The sequence below is a fragment of the Rutilus rutilus genome, assembly GCF_951802725.1.
Source record: "Rutilus rutilus genome assembly, chromosome: 13".
In the NCBI taxonomy this organism is placed as follows: domain Eukaryota; kingdom Metazoa; phylum Chordata; class Actinopteri; order Cypriniformes; family Leuciscidae; genus Rutilus; species Rutilus rutilus.
Genome location: NC_140218.1, coordinates 32,822,425 through 32,847,322, shown reverse-complemented (window position 1 = coordinate 32,847,322; position 24,898 = coordinate 32,822,425). Strand labels below are relative to the sequence as shown.

The following is a 24,898-nucleotide window of genomic DNA, read 5'->3' as shown; positions in this document are numbered from 1 at the left end:
TGAAATAAAATAAGTTAAAGCCGAAGTGCAAAAATTATTACATAATAAATGTATATATATAATAATAATAATAATAATAATATTAATAATAATAAAAAAAAACGTATAAAAAAAAAATCTATATATACATACACCTGAACCAAACACAAAACTAACTCTGACTGACTCACATCTGGTTCGGTGCCATGTTTGTGTGTGTGTGTGTGACGACTCTAGAGGTTTCCTGCCTCACAGAGACGGCACACACGAACACACACCTGCACTGACAGTGGGTCTCTGCGGACACTTGCTGTCCAGTATTTATTCATCTGTGTATTTTGGTGAGACTTGAGTTTCTCTCAATGCATCTCTCGGGGCACAAAAGACGTATTCGACTCTGTGTGTGTGTGTGAGTGTGTGTGTTTGTATCACTTACAAAGAGAATGATACAGCTCGGTCATCTTAGGATGGTCCCAACATGTCGTCTGACTGTGATGACTGCAGAAGAGGGCAGAGAGGGAGAATTAGACTTTGTTGTTATTGTGTGTGTGTGTGTGCTTGTGAGAGCTATCTTGGACACAAAAAGGCTTGAGGGGGTGAACGACTGAGCTGAATGAAAAAGAACCAACGGATGAGATCAAAATCTAGAGCAGAAATGGAGGAAGAGCACACAGAAGTAGGGAGACGTGTCTTAAATACGCTCTGACTGTGTGTGTGTGTGTGTGTGTGTGTGTGTGTGTGTGCACTGGATTCTTTGTGCTATCTATTTCACTTGTTTCAAGTCAGATGTGACCTGACAGATCCATCCAGAGCCCTGGAGAAGTGTCCACTCGGCTGACCTCACTAACACAGCTGCCATTACATGCTCACTCCTTCCCTCAGCGTCTGGCACATGCGCACCAATAGAATAAACGGGTGGAATGACAATTAGCATGGATATCGACAGGATTTCAGCCAATCAGAAGTGGTCTGTAATTGGTCAGATTCACTGGGTCTAAATAATAATAATGTTCTTATTTCTACTCTTCACTGTTTTTCCAACTTAAAGGGATACTGCACCGCTGGCAAAATTAGCTTTCAATGAAATGTGGCTGCCTGCACAGTAAAACCGTATTATTATTATTCTTTTAAACTATAGAGGACACTGGATTGTTAACAGCAGCGAGTGTTGTGTTAAGACACATGACAGAAAGTATTGACGCAAATCAACACCCTCTAACCTCCTTTTTCCCCCATCACATATCAGATCGGAAAGACATTTATTTTCAATAAAAATGAAGACAATATTCGAAAATAGTGTCTAACGTGTGTTTAATAGTGTTTATCGGTTAAGGATGGATATAGGGAGGGCTTTATTGTCCCAATAAGGTGGTATCCATTTAATAATTTAAATCAATATAATAATTTAAACTCTATGTTATTATTTCATGCCGTTTAAAGTACAACACTAAGGTGCAAATATCTGCAACTATTTATAAGTATAAACAAAATTACTACTCTTTACACTTATTGCAAAGAAAATACTGCTATTTTTAGTGTAAGTAGAACCTACCGCTATTTAAACTTAGTTTAAATAACATCTATCGCTATGTGCACATTGTAAATAGCATCAAATAGCCTCAAAAAGTCATTTTGGTGAGTATTCTCGCAAACACAGTTGGTTATGTCTTAAATGAATGTAAAGAGTTGAGAACGAAAACGCATGGGCAACAGTATATTGGATCTGTGCATTCGGTCTTAAAGTGACAGAAGCCCAATAGTACCGTTTCAGAATGTGTCATTAATGTTAATCGAACAACAAAAGACAGAGAAAAACACTCAGTGCTCTTGAATTTATATATTTTGTAGCTTTATTAAGGATTAATCTATGTTTAATGTATACAGTGAAGACTATGCATGCTATTTTACATTTGATTACTTTATTCAGGTTATTACTTCTCTGAATACCACTGTTAGTACAAAAAAGCTTTTTGAAGCTTCAAAGTTGGTCACCATCCACTTGCATTATATGGAGAGCCTAGAGAGCTGAAATATATTTCTAAAATCACTTGTTTGTGCTTTGCAGAAGAAAATCACACACCTCTGGTATGCCATGATGGGGGAGTCACTGATGAAAATTGATATTTTTGTGCATTTTGGCTATTTCTTTAACAATCGGCCATTGAATATATCCTGCTAAATAATGGTTGGAGTTGTAATAGTCTTGAGTCCAACACCAGAATTGCTTCTCACACACACTCCCAAGCAAACAAGCCTGAGCTTCTCACTGAGTGTCTGTTAGCGAGAGAGACAGATGCTGGGACAGAGGCTGTCAGCAGGTGTTAAGTGAATCTCCTCATCTCATTCACAGGTTGATGAGAGGTCCTCTCCGCTCCGCTGGCGTCGGGCGAACGGCTCAAACCGTCTCAGACTGTCCATCTCAGCCAGACCCAACAGACAGAGCGCCAGGGACAAGTGCAGCTTTAAATAGACCCTGATGGGCGTTCATGGTTCAGCTTTACTGACGCATGCGTGGAGCCAGGTGACGGCGGATGATGGTTCTGTCACATAAATTGATTTTCAGCCGTGAGGATCAGTGAGGACCGGAGTGCACAGGGCTGTCTGGAGGGTAATCCGGCTGGTTACTGCACACGGGTGAAATAGGAGAACAGCGAAGAAGTGTCATCTACTCGAAACTACAGTGAGCTGCCTCGCTGCCTAAACAGCTGCTTGTTACGGTGGCATAACAACAGTCATCGAACCTCACAAGTGATGGATTTCAGACACTCAGACAGAAACTCTGTTAAAGTCCTCATGAAACCAAAATTCAGGTTTTTTTGGCTTTTAGTATATGTTAGCCTTAAGGTTATCTATAAGCTAATGTGCTACAAAATTCGGATTTAGCATTCAAAACTAACAGTCTCTCACTTTCGTCAATACGCATCAATGATTTCGATGACACCACTCTGCACTTCAGCTTCTCATCAGATTTTCTGTCCAATCAAATGCTCTCTAGAATCTGAAGCCCCGCCCCCTGTATTATAAATAGACGATGAAGCTGCGGCCGAAATCGGTCACTTGTTCACACATTTACTGTTTTCTACATGATGAATGACACATAGTGCACTATATAGGAGATAAGAACGATTCAGACAGTGTAAATATGCGTCCCATTGGGACGAATTTTCAGAGGATTATATGATCGAGTCGGTGCAGACCAAAAAGTGTATCGGACCCATTTGAATTCTGCACAGAATGCCGTATTTTAAAGCAATACGGAGGAGATTAGGAGGAGAAACTGCTAGACAGACTCGGCATTAGAAACAGCAATGACGAGTGGAAGAGATAACACCGGTGCCGTGCACCAACATACATTTCCAAACGACATCTACACAAAGTACACTTTTCAAACTGCACATCCTCAGCATGATTATGTTCACTGTTTTGCTTTAGTAACAGTTTCGTATTAAATCTAAAAGGGGAGACTATTAGACTGGCTGTCATAAGCTGTCAAATGCGGCTTTATCAAGCTCAACAGCTCTGGCCGAGCTGTGATATAAATTAAACGCCATTGGCTATTTTAAAAAGGGGAGGAGCTGCTCAATATGATCAACAATACAGTAAAAACAGTAATATTGTGAAATATTATGACAATTTAAAATAGTTGTTGAATTTCCAGCATCATTACTCCAGTCTTCAGTGTCACATGATCCTTCAGAAATCATTCTGATATGCTGATTTGATGATCAAGAAAAAATTTTTTTTTAAAGTTGAGCTGCTTCATATTTTTGTGGAATCTGTAATACATTTTTACAGGATTTTCAGAATGAATTGAAAATTCTTTCAAAGGCATTTTTTTAACTAGAAATGTTTTGTAACAATATAATGTCTTTACAGTCACTTTTGATCAGTTTAATGTGTTAGTAGTATTATTGATGTCAAACTTTTAAACAGTAGTGTTTAAAAGCACTGAAAGCAAGTACTAAGAAACGACTGCTTAGTTCCACTCTGCAGAAAACAGGCGCTCATACAGCGGCAGACTCACGCTTACAGTGAAGGATGTGAGATGTGTTTTATTCACAGCGGTGAGCTGCTTACAGGATTACCTGCTGCTCTCTCACACACACACACACACACACACACACACACACACTTCTCTGAAGTCCAGGGAGCGTGTCTCACACACTGAGATGAATAAACATGAACTCTACTCAACTCATTATAATCACAAAACAGTCTTAAGAGTTACAGAAATAAGCTTTTCAACAAAAAAAACTTCGTAGATAAAATACTTTCTTTCCTCTCTGTCATTCTTTACGCAGGTCTGACATCTGAGACATCATCGTCATCTCCACTTGACATGCTCTAAAATCTCAGCTCATACTAACCAACACACACACACACACACTCTCTCTAGTTCTCTCTACTTCATCCCTTTGATCTCTCCAATTAATGTTTGACTATATGAGTCTTGTAAGTATTGGTGTGTGTTAGAGAAAGTGTGTGTTTCGGTGGAGAAGAGTCAGTATTTCACTCATGTGAGCCGCAGGAACTATGACTTATATAAGACTGATCCAAATGAACACAGACAGCCTTTCGGGGAAGTTAAGAAAGAATGGCAGAAACATTATTATTATAAAACAATATAATAAAAAAAAGTGAATAATGATAAAAATAATGTTAATAATAATAATAATAAAAACGTTATAGTTATATACATAAATATACACATATAAATGCACACACACACACACACACACACACACACACACAAATAACAATAAAACCCTTTCACACATCTCTCTTCTAACATAATAACAATATTAATAATAATAAAAATACATTAATTTTATATTTCCTTTGTATTTATTAGTTCAGTAAGGTGCCATGCAATAAGCAAAATACATTTAACACCAGGAACAGTGTGAATGCATGGAGAACTGGGTTCTTTTTCACTTTTTGACCACTTAAAGATGTTTTACTAAAGATAACCCAATGGTGAAAACACCTTGCCACACTAAATACCCACTTATTTTGTCGCAATTCTTTTTACTTTAAAGTTATTACACAGACACATCAGCCGGTGTAGATTGCTTTGTCTTCAGAGGGGGTCAGGGCATTCCCTCACAACCACCGGGATACAGAGTCAGCGACTTTTAATTAGAAAGGCCAGTACGCTTTGCTAATTCACCCAGCCTCAGAGCAGGAAGACCAATGAGCCGTGAGGACACGGTACAGAGAAGCAGATGTGTGTTCTGGAGAGCAGCGCTCTAGATGTAAGAGCACAGAGAATCTCACACAAAGGTTTTGTGGAAATGTAAGAAAGATTCCCTCAGGAAATGAAACGAGGAAGGGGAAAAAAGGATCCCTGGTGTATTCATATATGCACAGCCATATGGGTGCTGTCAGAGCCATCCGCGCAAAAGAAGAAGTTCAGCTACCGGCCATTCCTCACAACACACCTGCCGCCCTGCACACACACACACACACACACTGCTGTGTTCTGCTTTTACTTTCACAGGCCCCTTTCATCTCCTTTTCTACACTACAAAACTCCAGGGATCTGGACGACATGGAACAATCGGTTCGGCACAATAACTGACTAATAACTGCAGTAACCATGCATTTTAATAAACTCTACATATACCATGGATTATGAATATGTCACATGTCATTCATCCTTCTCTATTACTGGATGGTTTCCAAGCCGGTCCATTGTCGGGATGTATGCAACAATCTCTCTCTCTCTCTCTCTCTCTCTCACTCTCTCACTCTCTCACTCTCTCACTCTCTCACTCTGTCTCTCGAGGCTTGATGGGCACTTGAAGGGACAATGCATTCAGGCAAAACATCTGTAACTGAGGGAATTGCCTGTAGTCTGCAGAGACGTTGCGAAATCACGCATGCATTTACTGAACAAATCCAGCTTGCCATGGTGGCTTGAATTTGACTGTTTTTACATGACAAATGTGAGTTATAGTGAAGAACCAGATATATGTATAATGCCAGGATATAGGATATTTATTTATAATGTAAGATTTAAAAAAAAATATATATATATATATATATATATTTGTATTCATCATGTATGCATTACATTGATCAAAGGTGCTAGTAAAGACTTTTACATTTAGTTTAATGGTTTCCAACATTGATGATAATCAGAAATGTTTCTTGATCATCAAATCATCATATCAGAATGATTTCTGAAGGATCATGTGACACTGAAGACTGGAGTAATGATGCTGAAAATTCAGCTTTGATCACAGGAATAAATGACATTTGACAATATATTACAACAGAAAACAATTTGCTTTCATTTGAATAATATTTCACAAAATGACTGTTTCTTACCGACCCCAAACTTTTGAATGGCAGTGCATGTGAAATACACAATAATCTACTTCTGAAAGTTATGTGGAACTTTGTTAATGCCGACAGAGAGGCAGGCGAGCCGTACATCAGTTCGCTGGTGTGTTTCTAAGTTCAGAAAGCGGATTTAACACCAAACGTGAAAAAAAACGGTGCTGTCAAATAGAGTCGGTTCTGCTTCAACAGCTCTAAAGTGAAAGCACCCTTAAAGAGATCAGTCCGCACGGGAACAGACGTGCGAGTATGTCAGAGACAGCACTTACTTGATGTAGTAGGGCACTTTATTCTGGGACACCGCTCTCTGCCAGGGCGTCTGCACTGAAGCTGCGGACACATAATAAAAGATTAGATGGGGTCTGATCATGATGGTGTTGGGAAATGAAGCATTAATTAAGAACATCTCTCTTATATCAGCGGACGCGCGCTCTTTTAATTTCTCCCGACACTAAACCCTCGTTCCAGAGGTACACACTTGATGATATATCTCACACATCTGCTCTCTCAGCAGAATTTAGTGTACGCTACGCTGCTTTTGAAGCTAATGGCATGGGATACGGGATGATACAACTTCAAAGACCAAACTCAAAAAGTTTGAATCGCATCAGCATTACCCAATACACTGAACTCTACGTATCGAAGCATCAAGCTGCAGAGTAACTCCCAGCGCAGTCAGGGAATGGGAAAGGGATGGGAAAGGACAAGATAGGACCGAAAAGGACAGGTGTTGTAACAAGGTTCAACGAAAAAAAGCCATTTGCCGGCAACCTTTCAGGGAAAAAAAGGGGAAACAAGGTTTGATGAGACCTTGAGATGAGAGAGAGAATATCATTTTGATGTAGTGTTATTGTTACATCTTCTTGTTTCATTTAAATGTAACTGGCACAATAAAGCCAATAAAGGGAACATTAAAACTGCTAAACTAAATCTAGTGTGTGTGTCTTAATGACTGCTCTTGACAGTCCACGGAAACAGAAAATAGTAGACGATTAACCTCTGAATTATTAAACACAAAAGCTTCGCCACAGCTTAGTGTGTGTGTGTGTGTGTGTGTGTGTACTGAGATGTCTGATTTCCCAGAGTATCTGCCACTGGCTGCTTCATTTTTCATGGCTGACACTTATTGTTTGTGGGCGAGTGTAAACGTGCGTCAATTAGAATCAAATGAATTTTAATTAGTTTTGTCCCCTCAATAAGAGTGAAGTGGCAAATAACAGCGACAACTACACTGATTACATTAACACTCTACACAATCAATTACATTGTACATTTTGTGTGAACAATGAATATCAAAAAAAAAAAAAAAAAAAAAAGTAGAGTAACAACTGAAAAAAACAATAAAAAACAATAAAAAAAGAGAAGGAAGAAAAATTTAACGCAAGTAAGCAACATATGGGACTTTTCACTGGTTTACATTCGGACCAAGTAACATCGGACCATTCTTCAACAAGCCGCATGATTTAAAGTATCATTTATGTCAAAAGGTGTGAAATGAGTTATGCAGTTTTAAAACCTTTGTTTAAAGGTATAGCGGAGGATTTTCTTTTTCCGGGTGGATCATCAAGACTATTGGTCCTCCTAAGTGTCAATCATTCTGGTGATATGTTTACGTAAGGCCGTCGTACGTGCTCGTGCACACGATTCACACGATGGCGTGCGCTCAAAACACAGGTTGGGCTTCGCGAAGTTTCTACTTGACAGGTAAAGTTTGGCATGCTATTTGGAGAAATCCATTTAAAATCACTGCTAGTAAAAGTTAATGTAAGCTATGATTAGCTCGTGCATGCTCTCTCGTGCACATGTTTAATAGGCGTTCCCTCTCGGGAGCAGGTAGAGTGTTGCGCATGTGCATTTTTTCAAAAAGTGGAGAGGGCGGTTCTTTTCTAAAATTCGGGAAAATCCTCCACTATACCTTTAAGGGTTTGATAAAATTACTAACAGTGAGTATAAGCAACATCTTCTGAAAAGACCAACAAAATGGGTCACAGTATGTTTTAGTTGATGGCGTGCTTGTCTTCCCACTAGACTTCTTAACTAGTTCAACAGGCAAGGCTGGTTGGTCAACCAACTTCCCTAACTGAACGGTCCAACACCTAGACCAGCACTAAACTAGCACTAACCATTGGAAATTCATGCTGGTCTTTTTAAAGGGAGAGTTATATTTATGTATTAATGCAAGTACCACTAACTTTTTAGGCAGGGTTGAAGAATAGCAACATAACGTTGACATGATTATGTGAATTTATTCATATGTTTTTACTGTTTAAATGTGGATTAGTGACTCACTGGATAAGAAGTGTTGAGAGGAAGGTCCAAAATCCCTGTGTGCTTCCCGTAAGAGCTTCAACCTGTCCTCTACAGCCGCCTGGAGAGAGAAAAAGATAGGTTGGTCGCTAAATGGAATATCACAAACATGCTGAAGAAATGCATCCACACACTCACAGCAGGGTACAAAACTCAGCATATGAAAGACAGTAATGAACAGACACACTCAGACTTTCTGCAGTCTCAGTGAGTGTTCGAAAGAGATCCTGTGGAAAACAGATATGGCCTCATCACAGCTCAAACACACACACACACACACACATACACACACACTTTCCAATTACTCTATTGAGAACAGCATACACTCTCATATGCATAGACTGGACTAATTACACAAATCACCTTTAGAGAAGGAAGGATTCATTAGAAGGAAAAGAAAGAAAAAAAAAGAAAAAGGGAAAATAAACGGAAGGAAACATACAATGACATACCTGCCAACCTTGAAATTATTTTTTGCGTACCGACGGGGGGGGGGGGGGGGGGGGTTACGACGACGACGGGGGGGGGGTTGTGGACGACGACTTATCACATGCATTATATTGCATTGCATAAAATGTGTGCAATGCAATATAATGCAGTATAAAATATAAAATATAAAACCCCTATAAAACTGTAAAAAGAAAATTTACAATTAAGATAGGCTACTTAATTTATTATTCCAATATCCAAATATGATACTAAATACCACAGGGAAAAGGGCTTCTATTTGTGACGTGCTGTCTTTGCCTTTGAACATTGCGCATTTTAAACAGGACACGCATTAGCTGAATAAATGTTACCCAATACAAACATATTTATAGAAAACAGTTGACAATGATTAGACAGGAGTCCAATAAGAGCATAACGAATCACTTATTCTAAAAAGAATCAAGTATACCGGTAAGTTAGACGAATCCGACATAAGGGCTGTTAACAGTAAAATGTTCGTCATTTAACGAATTTTAAAAACAAGGATGGATAATACAAAATGCTTTCTGGCATTTTGACAAAATAAAACAAAAAAAAACAAAACTAAAACAAGCAAGAACAAAATTTAAACTTAGCCAGTCAAATTTAATTTTACAATTATCTTCTCTTCTTTGTGCGCGCGTCCGTGTTTGTGAGAGAGAGCTCGCGCAGCACTGATACAACGCGGTAGTAGCCTACTTTTTAATCTGTAACGAACGCGCTAGTTTTCATACAAAATAAATATGTAACATAATTAGGTAGGCTACTTTAGTTATTATTAACACAATAACGTAACACATGAAGGCTACGTTTCTTAGCACTGAGAATTCATTAATAAACGCCTGTTTCTCCAGACTCGCGCTTATCCGTAATCTACAAATCACATCACTTTCATAATCACTAAGCCATAGCGATTTCAAGTTTATTAAGATTTATCGTTCAGCATTTCTTGAGCATTTTATTATTTGCATGGCTGAATGATGTCTTCCTCTTTTCTGAGTGACCATGAAGAACGGAGTATTTTAAGATAATGCGATCCGTGTGATCATCGAATCCTTAGGATTACGTTAACTCAGTACAATATTTCAACTTTCCATATCGAGCCCAGCCCAGGCCGTTTACCTTCAGGAGTCAGATGTACAGTGACTACTGTACTGTCCTCGCTTATGAAATCAGCCAGACTGCGGGCCGCGGGAGTGGAAGGCGGATCGAGCGGGATTCTTTATTGGTGTCGATTTTCAGTCTCTTTTTAATGATAGGCCTTACGCATCTGTCAATCATCCCCGCTTGCTATTTGGGGAATGAATCCAGCGCTATGATTGGTCGAACTCTTCTTCTTTTGCTGTTGCTTGATTTGAGGACTGCGCATGCAGAGGCGTCACCAGGTTTTTGCGTAGTTTAGACTAACAAATCGTACCAGCGTACTTTGAAGTCAAAATGCGTATCCGCTACGCAAAATGCGTACAGGTTGGCAGGTCTGCAATGAATGAGAGAAAAGAAAAGGAAAAAAAGAAAAAAAAAGAAAAAAAAGAAAAGAAAAAAAGAAAAAGAAGTATGCAGAAGACCTGCATAACAGGAACATGACGGGAAAGGAAAGAAAATGCAGAAACTATGCAGAGTACTTGCATGAATGATGAGAAAGAGGAAAGTAAGAGAAAAGGAAATGAAGAGGAAAGGAAATAGTAAACAGGAAAATGATAGGAGCATGAAGAGGACTTGCATGCAAATGACAGGAAGAGGAAGGATGAAGAAAGGAAAGGAAAGGAAAGGAAAGGAAAGAAGGACAGATCAATGCAGATGACTTGCTCGAAGGAGGAGGAAGAGGAAAGAAAGAAAAGGAAATGAAAAGGAAAGAGGAAATAGGAAAAAGGATCAGAGTATGTAGCGGACTTGGATGAAGGAAGAGAAAAAGTAAGAACAATTAAAATAGGAAACCTAAAAAAAGGATATGAGCATGCAGAGGACTTGAATAAAAAGAACAGGAAGAGGAAGGAAGAAGGATGAGAAAGGAAATATGAAAAAGGATAGGAACATGTAGAGGATTTGCAAGCTAAGAACAAGAAGTTGAAGGAAGAAAATGGAAAATGGAAAAGAAAAAGGAAATGGAAAGGAAATTAAAGGAAAGAAGAAATTAGAAAAAGGATAGGAGCATGCAGAGGACTTGCATGAAAGGAACAGGAAGAGGAAAAAAAAGAAAAGAGTATGCAGAGGACTTGCATGAAAAAAACTGGAAGAGGAATGACTAAACAGGAAAGGGAAATTAAAAGGACCGGTAAAAGAACTGGAAAGGGAAAGGAAAAGGAGGACCTGCATGACAGGAACAGGACAGGACCGGACCGGACGGGAAAGGAAAGGGAATGAAAGGAAATAACGAAGGATAGGACTATGCAGAGTACTTGCATGAAGGAAGAGGAAGAGGAAGGTAAGAGAAAAGGAAATGAAAAGGAAAGGAAATAGGAAACAGGAAAATGATAGGAGCATGAAGAGGACTTGCATGCAATGATACAGGAAGAGGAAAGATGAAGAAAGGAAAGCATAGAAAAGGAAAGACAAGGAAAATAAAATAAAATAAATCGGGAAGAAAACGAACAGGAAATGAAACAAGAAAAAAGGAAGGAAAGAAAAGAAAAGAAAAGAAAAGAAAAGAAAAGAAAAGAAAAGAAAAGAAAAGAAAAGAGAAAGAGGTGTATGCAGAGGACCTGCGTGGAAGGAACAAGACAAGGCAGGAAAGGAAAAAAGAAAAGAGTATGCAGAGGAAAAGAACAGGAAGAGGATGGATTAGGCAGGAAAGGGAAATTAAAAGGACGAGTAAAAGAACTGGGAAGGAAAGGGGAAGTGTAAGGAGTGGGCAGAGGACCTGCAGTAGTTTCCAGCGCATGTTGAGGTTGTCCAACTGGCGGTTGGTGGTGGAGGACAGCTGGACGTCCAGTGGGGTCAGCTGACCTGCCAAATCATTCACAGCTCGAACATCCTGCTTCAGAGGAGCAATCTCCTCACGAAACGCCTGAAACACACACATGCACACGGAGAGAGAAATAATCACATCACCATCTTTATCTCTGCATTTCACACACACACACAAATTTAAATAAATCACCAGCCGGAGCCTTTGGAAATTACTCACACCATGTGTGAGAGGTGTAACAGCGTCATTTTATGATAAAACTACAAAAATAGCTTTAGGCAGGAAAATAATTGACTAGAATAATTGTTAAAGTTCACAAAAAAAGGAAGTTCTGTCACCATTTACCCTACCAGTGTGTTCTTACAAACCCAAACAATTATGTTCCTTCCGTGGAATATGTTAAGATGGAGATGTTAAACTGGATGGCTCTTTTCCACATAATGGAATTAAAAAAGACTAGGGGCTGTCAAGCTCCAAAAAGGAGCCTGACAACCCCCAGTTCATGGTATTGTTAGTGTAGAGAAGCATCCAGATTAACATCATCTGTTATGCTCCAAAGAAGAAAGAAAGACATACAGGTCTGGAATGAAATGAGACTGATGACAGAATTACCATGTACCAATTATTCCTTTAATATGCCATGATGACTTTTTCTGATGACCTTTTTCTGATATCATACCTAACGATTAAGGAGCTCGTCTGGACACATCGCCATTGCTTATAGGCCTCAGTCGTGAAGCAGAGTAATAAGCTCACCGTTGTCCTTTCGATGTGATCCTGTAGGGAATCTATGAGAAGGTCTCCCACGGGTTGCCACCCTGCCTTGAGCTCCTCGGCCTGGGCTAGACGCAGGTCCAGTTGGTCCATGGAGCTCTGGAGGTCCTGGAGTTTATCTAGCGCTCTCTCCACCTGCTCTTGCCAGGTGCCCGCGTGTCCCATCAGCCTGTCCCAGCGCTCACCCACCTCTGCGGTCTGCTTACGGATGGCCTTGGCCACCTGCTGGGCCTTCTCCTCCGGGGTCAGCTCTACGGAAAACCACAGACACAAACTCCATTCAAGCTACGCCTTCACTTCAGTTGACCTCATTTTGGACAAGTTCTCTGAAAGGTTCTAAAAAGGTACATTTGGATTTTAGCTTTAGCTTGGCTAGTTACTAAAACGCTAAAGCATATACAGATGCTCTGTCTCAAACTCTTCTAAACCACAGAGAAGCCTAAAGGCCAATTCACACACATATAAATAACTAGCAATAATTATTTTAAAGTGCCCCATTATGCTTTTTTTCAAATATTACCTTTCATGCAGTGTGTAATAGAAGAATCGACTCTGAACGGCCAATACGAGTCATCAGGAATTCCAGTCTCACTTCTGTGAACTGTGAACAATGCGGCAACACATTTGCATAATGGTTTTCATTGGCTGCCCACGAACAACGTCTATTTTGACCCGCCCTCAAACAAATATATTAAGACATATTTTGACCCGCCCTCAGATATTAAGAGCTGGTTTGTGTTGTGCACATGTCGAAAAGACACTGTTCAGTGCTGCAAATTAGTGCTAAATTCAGTGCTGTTATTGCAGATTATCTGTTGTTCTTACAACTTTGAGTAAAGATAATGGATGGAGCAAGATTTGTTTTCCCAACTTTAATGTTATATCAGTCATTCATGCTAGTGCTGGGCAAATGCCCGCATGTGCACCACAATAAATTTGAAATATACACATTGGCTTGTTGATGGACGTACACTTGTTAACGCTGATGCTGATGGTGAGGAATTACAGTTACAACATCTCATAATGTACCTCAAACTGAGTAGTGTATCAGTGAGAAACGTCCTTCTCAAGTCATCCTTGCGATGGAGGTTCGGGTTGAATAACTAGCTATTCCAATGTTTCGTTATCGGACTCGCTCTCGGATTGATATGGTAAAATCGACGCCAGTGCTAAATTATTGCCTATTAAAACTTTTCATTGTAGTTATCGTCCATATAAAACTACTGACATTTTCACACCTGACTACATTTTTTCACTGTGTTTTTTTTTTTTTTTTTCTACCTTAGTTTGGTTTGTTTAGGCACAAACAATCATGGACACTCAGACCCGCAAAATAATCGGTCCAAGATCACCAGTTAGTCTTGAACTGATTGAAAACTAACTCTGAGTGGTTTGGTCGTGGTGAGAAAGCAATTTGATCCACCTGACCCCTAAACTAAGCTGTATCATAATTCATAATGGAAGATGCATTACATAAAAACCAGCAGTGTCTGATTCTGTGGGGGAGCACATTAGTAATCGTTTATCACATTACTTATTGAAAACCAAAGCGCTCCTCTTCATCTTGAAATGTTGTGCAATTGCTCTTCTCAGAAACAGGTGCATTGAAAGAATGCTCTCCCGACGAAGCATTAAGTCCTGCTCTAACTGATAAATTACATGTATAGAGCAGGAATGAAGGCTTGTATATAATATATATACATACATATAATGTGTGTGTGTGCGTGTGCGTGTGTGTAACAAAAGCTAGTCCGCATCTTGATGAGAAGAATCCCAGAATATAATCAGATGCACCAATGAGAGGACAGTTTTGCATTAGCACATTTAGGCACGCATTGAAATATTGCCTTGTGAAAGCGAATCGAACCAAGGAGAAAATGCAACATTGTAAGAATTTAAGTCCCCGTTTTGGAACAAAGCAAACCATCTACAGGTCTAAACATATCTCCTGTGTCCAATGAAAATGATAACCTTAGGTACTGATTATGAGCTTAATATAATGTTTAAAGGGTTTCATGTTCCAGTATCATTGTGCGTTAAACAGCCATAACAAAAGTGACAATAATTTACCTTAGATCTTGTGTGTTACATGGAAAACAATATCATGGTATTGATTTAAATATTGATGGTCTAAAACACAATCGTCATCATGTTTTACCGCAGGACAGCAATTGCGAGTATGTTTTCAGTCATCTGTGCAGGAATGAATAATATCTGAATCAATATGGAGACTGTGCATAGGAACATTTATCTTTAGCAACACTATGAACGTATATAGCAGACACAACAATACCGGTATATCTATGAGAACAATATGCGTCACAAAGCCTCCGTTTTCACAGTCCACACCTCAAAGCGAAAACAACATTTTCAAATTCATCCACTTGGGAGAGCGTTTTTAAAACAGCTCCGTCTTGGTTGTCAAAAATGCCCTCTCAATGTGGAGCAAGGCCAAAACGAGAGAAAAAGATGCGTTTTCAAACAAAAACATATTAGTGTGGACAAGGCCCTCGAAGGCACATACCACATACTGTCTGGAACCGTCTCTGCGTTCGGGATGCACATATGATCCCTAAAATGTTGCCAATGGGAAGCTTACTAGGTTTTCGAATAGAGTAATATAAACGGTCCGTTTTGAGCACCTCACATTAACATGACAACAACTTGACTTGTCAGCTTTTTAACTTTTCCACATTGCTTAGTGAGGGGTCACATAAGAAAGTGTGTATTAATGAGTCCACTCAGCTAATGAGCTAAAGAGAGGGAGGTTTACAGGCGACAGGAGGCAGATGTTTGGGCAATTTAGAAAGAGCCGAGGGCATGTCTACAGGCAGGTCTACAGCATTAACATCTGCTCTTTCATTCAGCTTCCAGGCTTTTTTTTGAGGACGCGAGAAGACACTTTAGCACAAACGGCAGGGCTGATTTCTCCATTCCCCAAATGCTCACCTCTATCTTTCATCTTTATATTTCTGATTAAGCCAAGCGAGAACCAATTTACAATTCAAATGCGCTCAAGCGTTTCTGGAAAGGTTTGAAATTCAATTAAGATCCAGGGGTTGAATGGAAATGAAAGTGACGGTTTCTCAGCGGCTTGTTTATGCTCATTTGGTGACGAACTGCGGAACAGATTGCTTTACATTTGAAAACACACAGTTCGATTTGGAAAACATGCCTTTGCGCGAACATTAGTTGTGTATGATTTTATCTCTGAAAGCCGCTCGGGCTGTGTGTTTGCGCAGGACGGGCAGAGCTCTGTTCAGATAGCTGAGCGCTGCGCTTTGATCGCAGGGATAAAGGAAGATGGAAGCGCAGAGATCGCTCAAGGACTCTGAATGGGAGATTGCTCGAGGTGTTCGGAGGGAGGCATGCGGAGAGAGATCAGAAAACACTGCCCCTCTCAACCCAGCTGACATAAATAGGGGTAAATGTGAATGTATAAATGTGCAAATGTGTGGTAGAAATATTAAATAAGCAGCACGCTGAATCTGCACCCTCAAAATTACATAGAACAAGATTTTCATAAATGTCAAAACTGTCATTCACAAAGTTCTACAAATTCATGTTTATTTTTTTGGCCTGTGAAACAAATGCATTAAAAACGAAACATTAATGTAGGGAAACATTAGGGAAACATTAATGTACGCTCAGGAAGATAATTTTTTCTTTGAAATAATTCTATTTTTGCTCCCAACCCTAGTTTGTTTATGAAATATTTTCCCTAGTTGGACAATACTTCCAGTCAAACTCAAGAACATGACAGCCTGCACCATCTAGTTTCATGACAGAACTTTGTATTTTTCTGGTCTTTATATATCTTCCCATTGTAAATCAATGGAACTCGAAACTCGAATGGAAACTGAATAACTTTCAATAACCCTTTGACGTTGGCGCACGACCTAAATCACTAAAGAAGGTTGCAGCGCACTTCTAGCAGCCACATGATCTGAGATGTCCTTCATCTCAGTAGCACAAACAGTTCAGGACGAGTTATGCAGCAAAGTTTAAAATGCAGACTTAAGTGGAAGTGACATGTGAAGGCCAAGTGTGGAAACCCCAACTCGGAATTTGTCCTCTGCATTTAACCCATCCAAGTTAGTGCACACTAGAGATGTGACGGTGATAATATTCTCCCACCGGTTAATCGAATTGTGACAACACCGGTATTACCGGTTTCATCGTGGGGGTGGGGGGTGTTAGAGTGATGTATTTTTATTTTTTTTACATGGCGTCAATTCATCATTCGTATTGAGTTTGATTGACATGCGATCTGACCAATCAAATTCCACCATTTTTGTGCGACAAAGCAGTCAGAAGAGTTTGAACTTGGCTTTAACTGAGGCAATCTGTCACAAGACATTAAAGAGCCAAAAAACGGTAGGCCTATTTTATTTTTGTTTGACTGACCAAATTTGAAAGTTGAGACTTTGTTTCATATTAAATATTACCTGCTCGGTCCTGTATTTCAGCGCGTTGTCAGTGTCCTCTATTTTTCACTGCTTGAGATCATGTTGAGAACAATAACGCCCGATTTGAGGGTATAGGGCGCGATTTCGGATTCAACCACAGTGTTTTGAATGTTGGGTTCGTTATTATTCATGAAAAACACAACAACAAAACGGACATTTTGGCATAATTTGTGTGTGTTATGTTTTGTTCAAGGCCGAAAAGAGAACTCGATACTGACGCGCGTCTTTTCCATGTGTGCGCACGTGTGTGTAATAGGCAGGACTTACAGCGCGGTCTCTTGTTTTGTCGCGCTTGAATGGTTGAGCGTGATCATATAACGCTAGTCAACTGGTGACCGAAAATACGGATACTGCGTAATTGCTTTAAAAAAAATTTTTTGCGGTGCTGCGGTGGGCAAGTGATGAAACCGGTGTTGCGACTGAACACCGTGTAACACCGGTAACACTGACTATCGTGCCAAGCCTAGTGCACACACATTGTGAGTAGCGAACACACACACACTGTGATACACACCCGGAGCAGTGGGCAGCCATTAACGCTTTGGCGTCCAGGGAGTGATTGGGGGTTTTGCTCAAGCGAACCTCAGTCATTTACTGCCGCTACTGGAATCAAACCAGCAACCCTTGGGTTACCAGTCAGACTCTCTAACCATTAGCCCACGACAGCCCTAATTGTTTGTTCAAATCCCTAACTCTCTGAATGTGCAGCAGTAATAGTTCTGCTTGCCTTAGCAAAAACTTTCTGCTCTAGATGACTTTGCCGTTTTCTGAAAGACAAGAAACATTGAGCTTCAGAAAAGTTGTAAAGTGGAAAGAGCCTGCAGTCTCTGATCTACCAATTAACCCGGTTTCAGTGGGCATTCGCACACTCCTCCTAAACGCTTGCTGGAATCCGTGCGCATGCGTACGTGCTCTCACACACTCACTCTACAGCTCTTCTTCTTTCGGATAACTTATGTCTGATGTTTGTCCTAAATTAGCTTTTCAAGCGGGTCCCAGAGGAAGTGTCCAGAGAGCTGGGGAACTTCCCAGACATCAGATACTGCAGTTAAGAGCGTGTTGACAGGAGGTGTCCGACTTATCAGAGTCACTTACATCAAAGAGCATCCCTTCGAGAGTGTCAAAATAAACTCTGCTGGTCTGTGTGTGTGTGTGTGTGTGTGTGTGTGATGTTCTCATACTTGTCTAAGTTTCTCAAGTCCTTCTTTTGCAGAGGTATTTTTAAGAGCAATCAATTATTGTAAAAGTTACTCTCTCCTTGCCTCATTGAGCACACGGATCAAAACACGCTATTCATGGTATAAATCAAGACTTGTGCATTTTATCCCTTTTCTCTCTATCATTACACATCTGGGAGGATGGCAGGACAAAATAAATAATGGGCTCTCACCAGTTTTGGGTTGCAGGTTCTTGCGTGGCTCTTCGGGTCCTTCGATTGGCTGTTCGGCCAGAAACATGTGTGCCTGATCCAATGAGCTGAGGACTAAATGCTCACGCTCCAAAAGCTCCGCCCTCAGAGCCTGAAAACACAAACCAGTAACATCACATTACAACCCGTCAATCAATACTGTCATTAACGGAGCTTAATCATGGAAAACAGAAGTACAGGAAAAATAACAAAATTTTTTAAAAATCTGGTGGGAAAAACAATTAGCATTAGGAAAACAGTCGACCAATCAACAAAGAGATAGAAAGACAGATGGATGGATGGACTACATAGAGAAACAGATCAGTAAAAATAGACAACAGTACGAAGAAACTGATTTTCCACAACAAAACCACGTCAACAACAAATGAATCAACAGGCTTTTCCCCCCAGTCGTAGTCTGTCATTATTTGATGTTATATCATTTCTTATGCAAGCAAGCGCTCCATCCAAAGAGACCGAGAGAAAGAAAAAGTGTGTGTTTGTGTGTGAGATCAGTGAAAGCAAGATGAAAAACAAAGAGATCAAGAAAAGGTGAGAATGAGGGCAGAGAAAGATTGATAGGGAGCACGTATAAAAACGGACACTTAAGTGCAATTGCAAGCACAATCTCGGAGGTCAAACTAGACATTTCCACAGGGTCGCACGCAAATTAGCCAAACTAATAGCCGTTCCCTAACTCAGACAAAACTAATTCCTGCCTTCGGGCAGCTTCACAACTTCTGTACACACACACACACACACACACACTTAAATGAATAGCCAAATCTCAGCGGAGAGGGAAACTGGATTACCATTCCTCTGACAGTTGGGCCCCTAAGGCTCGACTGGAGAGCAGGGTCACGGCACCCTTCCACACTTCTGAAACGGTCGTTAAACAGAGCCGGAGGAAGTGATAAGCCCTTTAATTACATCCTGCTACAGTAAACCTAGCGAACACCATTAGAGGCCCGAATGAGGAGAGAGAGGAAGAGGAGCGGACCATTAAACAGCATTACTGAGACATTAAGGGCCGATATTAAAGAACAATAAAGATTAGAGTAAGATGGACAAAGAGGCTCGTATGAGATCAAAGAAGAACATCACATTCGAGTATGTGCAGCTTGATAACTGGATAAACTGTGTTTCCCTATTAGTCAACAGACTACTCAGATAAGGAAGCAAACTGAATATCACCTACATTGTGTTCTCAGTGTTTCAGCTATGGCGGCATTAAACAGCCAATATACACACAACTGTGGCTGCACATCAACTCAATTCACTATTATTGAGTGTCAAGCTGTGATCGGCCTAGCAACCACAAAAACTGGAACGCTCCTTAAGTTTATCATGCTTTTCTTTTCTGCATTTCTGCATGTTTCTGTTCCCTGATAGCCCCAAAGATAAATGACACGGTTTAAACGCTATAACCTTAAACAGCCTAATTATACAGTTTCATTAAAGGGTCATCCCCCCCCCCCCATCCAAGCCAGAAGACTGTTGTTCATTTTCGAATCCCAAATGAAGATATTTTAATATTCTCTCGTAATTTTTGTCCATCCATTGAAAGTCCACAAAACCAAACCTTCAAAAATTTATAGAGACCAAAACTTAAGCTTCATAAAGACACCGTAAAAGTACTCACACTCGTGTTGTTCCAAACCCATAAGAGAAAACACACAGAATATACATATACATATATATATATATCAAACAGGTGCATCTAATTTAGGATAATAAATGGAGTGGAGGTGGACATTTTAAAGGCAGACTAACAGGTCTTTGAGGGTCAGAATTCTAGCTGATAGACAGGTGTTCAAATACTTATTTGCAGCTGTATCATACAAATAAATAGTTTAAAAAATCATATATTGTGATTTCTGGATTTTTTTTTTTTTAGATTATGTCTCTCACAGTGGACATGCACCTACGATGACAATTTCAGACCCCTCCATGATTTCCAAGTGGGAGAACTTGTAAAATAGCAGGGTGTTCAAATACTTATTTTCCTCACTGTATATATACACTGCCGTTCACAAGTTTGGGGTCGCTAAGATTTTTAATGTTTTTAAAAGAGTCTCTTCTGCTCAGCAAAGCTGCGTTTATTTGACTAAAAATACAGTAAAAATTGTGAAATATTATTCCAATGTAAATCAGCTGTTTTCTATGTGAATATATAGTAAAGTGTAATTTATTCCTGTGATCAAAGCTGAATTTTCAGCATCATTACTCCAGTCTTCAGTGTCACATGATCCTTCAGAAATCATTCTAATATGATGATTTGATGATCAAGAAACATTTATGATTATTATCAGTGTTGAAAACAGTTCATATTTCTGTGGAAACCGCCATACATTTTATTTTTCAGGATTCATTGATGAATAGAAAGTTCAAAAGAACATAATTTATCTGAAATAGAATCTTTTGTAACATTATAAATGTCTTTACTGCCACTTTTGATCAATTTAATGTGTCCTTGATGAATAAAAGTGTTTATTTCTTTAACTTCTTTCCAAATTTTTTTTAATTGTTACTGACCCCAAACCTGTGAATGGTAGTGTATATATACACAGTACGTGTATATATATATATATAGACATACATATACATACACACATATATATATATATATATATGTAACCTAGGAGTTTTCTGTTCTACCACTGAAAGTCAATGCAACACTTTCAAGCTTCAAGTTCATACAGAGTTCATCTTTTAACTCTTTTCCCACCAGTGTTTTTGAAGAAAAAAAGTTGCCATCCAGCTGCAGCATTTTTGATCATTTTCGCAAAAGCTTCATGGCCCCCAGAATATATATTTTTTGAATGAATATCTGAACATGCATTATATCAAAAGAAAGAACAGGGCCTCTGCTTTAAAAAATACATAAACAACGACCCTGTTTTATTCTAGCTTCATGCATTCTTTGTTTATCAACACTTGAATGTGGGTATTAAGTTTCATAAAAAAAAGGAACATTTGGAGCAAAAAAAACCTGAGAAAAAAATTATGTTGATTGATCCAGATTGGATTCAGAATGCTGATCAAAACACAGATGGGGTAGAACGAGTCCATCAATACCCCTAAAGCTTCACAGTCCTGTCGCTCGTCCTGGGTCGACATTTCATTCAGTAACATTAGACCGTTTTGATTTATATGCTGATTGATGATTGCATTATTTTACATATGCACCTGCTTGCATATGCCATCTCTTGTTTCTGCTTCTTCTTCGCTTGTGTTTTGATCAGGAGATTCAGTACACTTTCAGAAGATGTGTAATAGCGCCCCCCCTACCGTATAACAGTCAAAACATGGAAAGCAGGAAAATTACATCAATGGCGGGGAACAATGTCTTAAAGTTTGGAAATTTTGAAGCTTGAAAGTTTTGGTTGCCTTGCCTTTCAATGGAGGAAAACTCTTAGGTTTTAATTTTTCATTAAAATATAATTTGTGTTTTGAAGACGAATGAAAGTCTTATGGGTTTGGAACGGATTTTTTGATAAAAATGCTATTTTTGGGTGAATTAAAGGGTTGGTGACATCACGAACCCTAAAGTTCAGAAGCCCCGCCCACTGATTCGAGCACGATTCAAATCAATTAACAGACAACCACTGACACTGAATCAAGCAACTAACCGATAAACATGTCTTTGAAGAGCGAACATGTTGCCAAAACCCTCGTTATAATCAACAAATCTCTTATTGTGTTTGCACTGTTAGTTACGATGAAAGCATTCGTGAGAGTGCAGAAATCGAACTTTAATGATGAGATCACTCCATTCATGCACTCAACATTCATGCCCATCACTGCAACCTTTAATGCCAGCATCTAAATATAATGCTATAGATACACTTTTCACGATTAGTAAACCTTGAGAACTGTAATAGTAAAACCGTGCTAAAAGTTTTCGAGAGACTTAAACATGTAATACTAGCTATTTCATATGCAAAGCTGTCAGCCAATCACAGCAGTGGGCATTTACACTGAAGTCTCAAAGACCCCCTTTAAACAGAGTGTTCAAATCAGAGGCTAAAATCATAGCCTCAATAGGAAAATCATCAATAGGAAAAACGCCTTTTATTTATAAATTATGACAATTTTTGAAGTAAAAATCCTACTAACATTATAAAATATATACACTCACCTAAAGGATTATTAGGAACACCATACTAATAACTGTGTTTGACCCCCTTTCGCCTTCAGAACTGCCTTAATTCTACGTGGCATTGATTCAACAAGGTGCTGAAAGCATTCTTTAGAAATGTTGGCCCATATTGATAGGATAGCATCTTGCAGTTGATGGAGATTTGTGGGATGCACATCCAGGGCACGAAGCTCCCGTTCCACCACATCCCAAAGATGCTCTATTGGGTTGAGATCTGGTGACTGTGGGGGCCATTTTAGTACAGTGAACTCATTGTCATGTTCAAGAAACCAATTTGAAATGATTCGAGCTTTGTGACATGGTGCATTATCCTGCTGGAAGTAGCCATCAGAGGATGGGTACATGGTGGTCATAAAGGGATGGACATGGTCAGAGACAATGCTCAGGTAGGCCGTGGCATTTAAACGATGTCCAATTGGCACTAAGGGGCCTAAAGTGTGCCAAGAAAACATCCCCCACACCATTACACCACCACCACCAGCCTGCACAGTGGTAACAAGGCATGATGGATCCATGTTCTCATTCTGTCTTACGCCAAATTCTGACTCTACCATCTGAATGTCTCAACAGAAATCGAGACTCATCAGACCAGGCAACATTTTTCCAGTCTTCAACTGTCCAATTTTGGTGAGCTCGTGCAAATTGTAGCCTCTTTTTCCTATTTGTAGTGGAGATGAGTGGTACCCGGTGGGGTCTTCTGCTGTTGTAGCCCATCCGCCTCAAGGTTGTGCGTGTTGTGGCTTCACAAATGCTTTGCTGCATACCTCGGTTGTAACGAGTGGTTATTTCAGTCAAAGTTGCTCTTCTATCAGCTTGAATCAGTCGGCCCATTCTCCTCTGACCTCTAGCATCAACAAGGCATTTTCTCCCACAGGACTGCCGCATACTGGATGTTTTTCCCTTTTCACACCATTCTTTGTAAACCCTAGAAATGGTTGTGCGTGAAAATCCCAGTAACTGAGCAGATTGTGAAATACTCAGACCGGCCCGTCTGGCACCAACAACCATGCCACGCTCAAAATTGCTTAAATCACCTTTCTTTCCCATTCTGACATTCAGTTTGGAGTTCAGGAGATTGTCTTGACCAGGACCACACCCCTAAATGCATTGAAGCAACTGCCATGTGATTGGTTGATTAGATAATTGCATTAATGAGAAATTGAACAGGTGTTCCTAATAATCCTTTAGGTGAGTGTATACATATGCACCCCAGGAAACATTATAAAACAATAAAACAATGCAGTTCATGACTCTTAAACACTTTACGTTGGCGCTTATAGCTAAAACATGTTTTAGTAAACAACCTTCCAACATCGACACAAACAACACAAAAACGGATAGCTCTTTCATTTCTTCCTCCTTCACAAAGATGATGAGTTTCCACTTTTAAAGCCAAAAAAGCATCACTATCATCAGTGCTCTTCCTGAGCTCTTAAAACACTTTTGACGGACACAAACAGCCAAACACAAAAGCACACTCATTCACAGTCGTAAATGGCACATAATGAGTAACCTCAGTGGCGAGAGTGAAAGACCATTCAAAGCCATCAAATGGCAAACTACTCGACACATCCTGAACGCCTCTAAAAGACTCCCAAACAAGCACTCTAACGGCTGGGGCGATGAATGTGAAGAGAGAGAGAGAGAGAGAGAGAGAGAGAGAGAGAGAGAGAGAGAGAGAGAGAGAGAGAGAGAGAGAGAGAGAGAGAGAGAGACTTGACTTTTAACCCCCCTTTATTACAAAATATTCAAGGTTTAACTAAATCTTACATAGATTTAAAAAAAGTAATTTAAAACACAAACATACAATAATAAATAGCACAAAAAACAAGCAAGACAATAGCACAATTAAATATACATTTGCAAAGCACCATCAAAATCAGATTCACATATGCACTGGTTTACTCCCCAAATGTGATTGAAAGTCTCCAGGTCTTTAACCAAATTCTAGTATGCATACTCCACCTTTAATCTAGTTTTAATTAACCATTTTAGAATTAACATTGCATCAGTTGTCCCAACATTATTTATTTTGCTTTTACGTGAAATCCAAATTCCCATCTTTGCTTGCCCAAACAAAA

The 24,898-nt window shown here is 39.6% G+C and overlaps 1 protein-coding gene across 6 annotated transcripts in view; it reads right to left on the bottom strand.

The window, feature by feature from the left end:
• Nucleotides 1-24,898, bottom strand: part of utrn (utrophin) — a gene marked incomplete at its 3' end in the record, with an annotated part of 265,554 nt that overhangs the window by 58,039 nt on the left and 182,617 nt on the right. For all 6 annotated transcript variants that reach the window (XM_084428992.1, XM_084428995.1, XM_084428993.1 and 3 more), the window contains 6 exons: nucleotides 18,638-18,767; nucleotides 12,761-13,029; nucleotides 11,957-12,103; nucleotides 8,614-8,692; nucleotides 6,594-6,654; nucleotides 416-477 (listed from right to left, as the gene is read on the bottom strand). In XM_084428992.1, coding sequence (XP_084285118.1) covers nucleotides 416-477; nucleotides 6,594-6,654; nucleotides 8,614-8,692; nucleotides 11,957-12,103; nucleotides 12,761-13,029; nucleotides 18,638-18,767 — 748 coding nt within the window. The remainder of the gene's footprint in view (nucleotides 1-415; nucleotides 478-6,593; nucleotides 6,655-8,613; nucleotides 8,693-11,956; nucleotides 12,104-12,760; nucleotides 13,030-18,637; nucleotides 18,768-24,898) is intronic.